The sequence below is a fragment of the Glycine soja genome, chromosome 6 (assembly GCF_004193775.1).
Source record: "Glycine soja cultivar W05 chromosome 6, ASM419377v2, whole genome shotgun sequence".
NCBI lineage: Eukaryota > Viridiplantae > Streptophyta > Magnoliopsida > Fabales > Fabaceae > Glycine > Glycine soja.
This window is the reverse complement of record NC_041007.1, coordinates 2,634,954-2,641,396: the sequence shown is the minus strand read 5'-3', so window position 1 is coordinate 2,641,396 and position 6,443 is coordinate 2,634,954. Positions and strand designations below refer to the sequence as shown.

Sequence of the window (6,443 nt, the reverse complement as noted above, 5' to 3'; positions counted from 1 at the left end):
TAATGAGTTTATACAATTGGAGTCAAAAGGTAATTATTTATTTCAATTGTTTAGTTTCTTTTTAATATTATAATAATGACACCATATCTATGCCATAATCACAGTGTTTTTTTTTTTCTTTTTTTGAAAGCAAAAGACCAATATTATTGAATTAAAGGTCAATGCCAAAGTCACAAGATGTGCCTAAGCAGCACCCCAATAAGAGAATACACTAAACCGAGATTTACAAAAGAAAGTAAAGCAGCCAATGCAAAACTAACATACGCAACAAATGGCTAGAGGACAAATCCGCAATACATGGTTGGCAATTCAACCAACTAGTCAAAGGACATAATCACAGTATTGATACTGCCTATTACTAAAAAATGACGTGATTTAATCTCATAATTACATGTCATTTTTTTTTATTGTGCCACGTATTAAAAGAATTATCGTCATTTCTCACAATTATACAAACGTTCAAGTCACTTTGAGATGGTGGCAACGATCCACTACACCGGACCAGGTGGCACAACACGATAATTCATTCAAGACGAATCAAAGTTAAGAGAAACTAAAATATATATACATTGAGGTCTCTAAAAACCCATTTCCCAGGTCAGCAATACATTGAATCATGTTGAAAAGAAAGCCTTGGTGACTTCCCTGATGATCCAGTCGCAAGGTCACATATTTATCTACATAATTGGGTCGCTACAAAAGACTAAGAGTCTCTATAACAATCTCAAAGTACTAACCTACTACTATATCAGAAAGTTACAGATCACCGATAAATATTAACATAATACTAAGGGAAGTGGATATTACATACACTATCTTTGTTAGCATAGACAATTTCATTTATCAAAATATCATTTCTTCTCATTTGCACACAGTCTTAAGCCTCTTTGCAGCTTGGACGAATCCCACAATCACCTGCAATTCGTCCATTTGCTTCACAAAACAGAAACACAATTTCAGACTAAGATACCCAAATTCAGCTATTCTTGTTCAAGTTCTTCAACAAACATACGGGAACACTAGGGCATATACAAACACATACACCATACATATAAAGGCAATTCACTTAATAAAAAAATTAAACTGCTTATTAATAACCAAAATATTCATTTGATATCAATTTTATCCTAAAAAGATTTGGAATATTACACAAGACTTTTAAATTTTAAAGATTTGAAAGAAACATTTTCGTATCAATTAATAATAGACATTAGCTTGCTCTGAAAGAGATTGGAATCGGATATGCAGTTCACCACCTTAAAAACATCATTTACAAACCATAGAATATTTCAACGAATACTATTTAACACAAACAAATATGCAATCACAAATTTTAAGTTACCTGCGACATGAAATGCCTCTGAACAACATCTACTAGCTGCTCTTTTGATGGGTTTGGGACCGCATCCACCTACAGAAATCCATTTCAAGAAGTAATTACAAAGGGGACACATACACGCACTGCCAAAACCATCTTTTTTGGGAGACAGTAATCAAACAGTTAGTTCTAAAGGAATTTACTAGATTAAAATGTCGCCAATATCTCCACAATGCAGCCATTTCAAGTTTGCTCAAGTCTACCTTCTACACAAAATATTAAAAAATAATGTTAATAATTAAAATACTAACTATAGGAAAAATCATTTACTATGTTAGTGGGAGGGAGGGGAAACAAATTAAGAAAAAATAAATTTGATATACCGTGGACCCATGAGGCATAGAAACGGAGCCCTTTGACTGTGAATCGCCAGAGAATGACCTACTCATGGTCTTGTGAGATGATCCCAATGTTCTATGCATTCTATGCCTCGGCTTGTGGAACTTCTGTGTATCGTCCGATGCTGAGAAATCAAACAAAGTACACCAAATTAAATAAAAAAGGTAGGGTCAACAGAGATTAAAGTAAGACACTAGAGAACTTTAGAGATGGCACAAGCAACAGGGGAACACATAACGGATCCAGTGTTACCAATTCCTACCACTTTACTTTGGAAACCCATGGATATGGAAGCCAAAACAACAACGAATTAATAAAAATATGACAGCATTCCCATATATGTCCACTAACAGTTTCAGAGTAGGGTGTATACATAATAGCAAATACCGGTCAACATGCAAGGCTGAATACTTTGATCACAAATCACAATACCACTACCAGTCAGCAGGGAAGACAGCTAAAAACTGTTAAGTGTAAACTCACCCAAATCTGATCCATTCCACGGCATATTTTCAAACTCAAGGTCATCATCTTCCTCGTTACCGGTGGGTGCTTCAATCACGCTAAGAGCATTCCTTTGTAGCTTCACTTCAATACCATTTGTAAGAACCTGCATTTGTTTATACCAATTAAGAATAATGTAAAATAATAGTCTAACAACAAAAGCTAACTAGGGAGTGCAATTCTACCAGGACCTTGTGCGTACCCCCCCCCCCCAAAAAAAAAAAAAATCACCACATGTAGAGTAAATAACCGCTCAAAAGAGATGAAACTGAAGGCAATGAAAAACCCGCAAAATTCAATGGGGATAGGTGCAGGTATGGGCATTATAGTACCCAACAGGCCCCATTCCCACATGTATATAAAATATAGTGATTTAATTAATACACATTAATTATTTAAATACAATTTTTTTTTTGGAATGATTTAAATATAATACTAAATCTAATTTGATTCAATCTAATTAAAAGTAATTTGAACTGAATTAAATAATCGAGTTCTGATATAGCTTTCTGAATTATATATTATGATTTAGTCAGTAATATATCAGAAACGCACCGTTTCACTTTCTTTTTAATATATATATATATAACAATCATCCCCCTCTGTTTTTTGAAAACACCCGAAACCCCCCTCCCCCTCTCCTAATTCCCTTCCTTAAAGAATCCACCCTCATCTCTCAAACCCTCCCTCTTCTTCCCCATTTTTCATCTCTCAACCTTCCACTCATTTTCCTCCATTGTTCCAAAGTTTACCAAGTTTATTGCATTCTTGTCTTTGAAATTCTAGGAGTACTTGAGAATGAAGTAAAATATTTATTTTCACTTGAGTGAAATTTATTCTTTGAGATACACAGATAGTAGAGTAGTTGACTTCCTATGATTTGTTGACTTACCCAAGAATTTGTCTATCTTTTTGATAGTCCTCCATTGCATTTGATGGAAAGTTTTTTTTTTTTTACTCCAATATAATTCAACTATAGGGAAAACGGTAGGAATAGATATAAAGAAAATCCCTTTTTTGAGATGTAAATAATCCTATCTTATAGATATGTTTATGGTGTAATTATGATATTTTGAGACACTTTGATGATTAGTATGTATGATCAACGTCACTATTAGTTGATATTTTGGATAATATGTCAAGGGCCTATTTTGTAATGTGTGGCATTGATATCTGACGATTGGATCTGGATATATGTATATAAAAATAATTTGTATGAATATATGATATGTTTTCCCAAGTTATTCAATGTGGATTTTGTCTTGTTTTTAGGGAAAACTCCGCTAGATTTTTGGTAATCCCTTTTTGTTGATCTTTTAATTGTGATTTGGAGGGAGATACTAGACTAGCCAAACTAAGGAAATTATATAGTCTATGTGTCGGTCATGATCCAAGAGTGGATTGTGACAATATCATTCACACTACAGACACATGTTCATATATAAATTTGAATCACGTACCATTTATAAGATAAGCATTCAATACATAAGATAAATATGATTATTATGATAAAAATGTCAATATTAGCCATCTTAATTTTTTATTGTTATAATATTTTTAAACATTGATTATTACAATCAAAACATTTCAATATATGTTTAAACTTTTATATATAAACAAAGCAAGTATATCAATATTCTATATGAATATTTTTTCAATTAAACTTAAAAATATTTCACCAAGCCTACAAAAAAGAATTGAAGAAATGAAGTAATTTTACATTAAACGTAATCAGGATTTAAAACAAATAATTAATATATAAAATAAATTTAAAATTCTATAGCAAATAAAACTTTGCATAAAAAAATCTTAAACTTAATATAAAGGCAGAATTTAAAATAATTGACAATTTAAAAAACAGACACACACTAGTAGTTTTACGTAATATCTATTATATATGGAATGTATTTAGTATAAGTTTAAAAATGTATATACACTAATTAGTGTTAATGTATCATTTTTAGGTAGGTTTTGGAGAGTAAGTATAAGTTTAAAAATTACCAGTATTTATCCGCATTTATCCTTCTTTGTTAAGTGATGTAAATAACTCTTTTTTCCGTTGAATGAATTCCAGTCGTTACCGTAAAAAAAAAAAAAAGTTTAAAAATTAGTTCTAGAAGTTTGTTGTTAGAATTATGTTTGGATGATTTAAGGTTATGTTTCTAATGTTGAATGGTTATGGAGACACGTATTATAGTACTTTAGCAAGACCCTACTTATTGCTATCACTAATGCTAACCTAGTTTGAAATACAGCTTATACTTATAAATAATATTCAAATTCAAATCTCCCAAAAGAAAGCCCCAAGACTAGTTTGATTTCAATGCGAATTTTTCATATAAGATGTATAATCAGTCAGTAAAATTTTACTTTAAAAAAAAAAAAAACAGAGAAGGGAAATTGGGGAAAAAATAAACAAATATGGTATAGTTAAACCTTCAAAGAATAGCCCAGATTCTGATTGGAGTAAAATAAATATTAGCTTCTTGCCCTAATTCTGATTCAATTACAACATTAATAACACAAGCATAATTCAGAGCTCAGACCTCAAATTACCAATACCAAAACCCAGAGCAAGGATCAATTAATTTACTTCCATCAATAAATGAGAGCAAATAAAAGACCCAATTAACAACTGATCCTCATAGTGCACCTCATAAAACACCAGATCCAGCCATGAAGAAAGACATGCAATGGATGCCCACAAGTAACAGTTCAGAATTATTCCTCAAAAAGTGCAAACGAATTAAACCTATTCAACCCACACCACGAAGAAACCCGCATGTGAAAATCTAAATTAAAATAGCTGAGTGAATGATTCGGATAACAATTCACGCAGTTAGGTTTAGAGTATTTCAAAAAACAAGACACCCACAACAACCAGGGGCATCAGAGCAATTAAATTTGATTAGAATTAGACGCGTGACGAATTAATAAAACAGAAAAATACCAAAATTGACTGACACAAAGACATTGGTTAGAAGAACCACAATAATGCAAATAAATGAAATTAAGCAACCCAAAATTAGAATCAAGCTATTCATAATACGAATTGTCATTATGAAGAGTAGAGAAATAGAACTTACCAGCCAATGCCATCCACCTAGTCCAACGGCTTTCTTAACAACACCTTGAAGACCAACGAGCACCGATTTGGTGCGGTTATTTCCTGTTACGACCACTTTGGTGTGACGAGGAAGCACCGATAACTCTTCTTCGCTGCTATCTCCACAGCTCTGCAAATGGGTAAACCCACCATTGACCGAACTTTCCATTGCCTCAAGCATTTTCCAATTCCAATTCAGCCGCTCAAACACCGATACTCCGATATCAAATATCGAAACTGCATTCGTATTGAAGATCGTGCATTGCTGGTGAAGAATGTGGGAGTTTCAGGAGCAAAGGAGATAGGGTAGTGGAGAAATTTGGGAAATTCTGCAGAGAGAAAAAACACAGAGCAGAGAGAGAGAAAGAGAAAACGAGTGAGTGTGACTGGTATTGTTTATTGGTGTGTTGGTATGAATCCCGACGAGACGAAATGGCCCAATGAAAACGTGCCACGTGAGCGAGGGGAGGGTGGACTCTTCAATCATGCGCTTGGAGAGAACTGAGGTTAGGGCATGAACGTGATGTTGAGTAGTTAGTGAGTTACTCCGCTTCTTCACAATTTCTCACTCACCGTGAATTAACCAACTTCACTTTATTCCGATAAACAAACCTACTATACTATAGAAACCACATATCGTGTGCAATTTGCATTGTTTATTATTTATCAAATGATATAAAAGTATCAGCTATGGCGAAGGTTGTGGATTTAATTATCTTATAGAATCCTTCACGTTGAGATTTCAAAATTTATGGATTTCTATTACTATTACTTTACTCAACTAATCGCAATATATTTTTGCCCAAAAAAAATACGTACTGGTGTACTATTATATTTTAAAATTTTGGGCTAAATTTAGTCAAGAGATAAAACCCTGGCTACCCAAGTACATACTACATACCACTGTTTGCCAATAATTTTAACATACTATATACCACTGTTAAATCATGGAGTATGAAAAACACATGGATCCATGATAAACAACGGAATTGATGAGTTTGAGAAATGGTTAGTTTTGTGTTCTTCCTTAACCAAATTATCATTTTTTTTTCGTGTGAGACCTTAGGTTTCTCATATAAGAGAATATAATATCATTTATGATTATTTTCTAATGGG

At 32.9% G+C, this 6,443-nt stretch overlaps 1 protein-coding gene across 1 annotated transcript; it reads right to left on the bottom strand.

Moving 5' to 3' along the window:
• Positions 1 to 506: 506 nt before the first annotated feature.
• LOC114414674 lies at positions 507 to 5,863 on the bottom strand. Its single transcript, XM_028379025.1, has 6 exons — positions 5,308 to 5,863; positions 2,201 to 2,327; positions 1,702 to 1,841; positions 1,522 to 1,584; positions 1,343 to 1,411; positions 507 to 933 (listed from the first exon to the last, which is right to left on the bottom strand). Exons 1-6 carry the CDS (start codon positions 5,506 to 5,508, stop codon positions 862 to 864), a joined length of 672 nt encoding a protein of 223 aa, XP_028234826.1. The 5' UTR covers positions 5,509 to 5,863; the 3' UTR covers positions 507 to 861.
• Between the last annotated feature and the right edge of the window lie 580 nt (positions 5,864 to 6,443).

Excerpts from the sequence above, each read along its gene's own strand:
- LOC114414674 (XM_028379025.1), bottom strand. The coding sequence starts at position 5,508 with ATGCTTGAGGCAATGGAAAGTTCGGTCAATGGTGGGTTTACCCATTTG. Across the intron at positions 2,328-5,307 it reads TAGGTGGATGGCATTGGCTG|GTTCTTACAAATGGTATTGA; the intron begins GTAAGTTCTATT and ends AAACAAATGCAG. Across the intron at positions 1,842-2,200 it reads GTGGAATGGATCAGATTTGG|CATCGGACGATACACAGAAG; the intron begins GTGAGTTTACAC and ends TTGATTTCTCAG.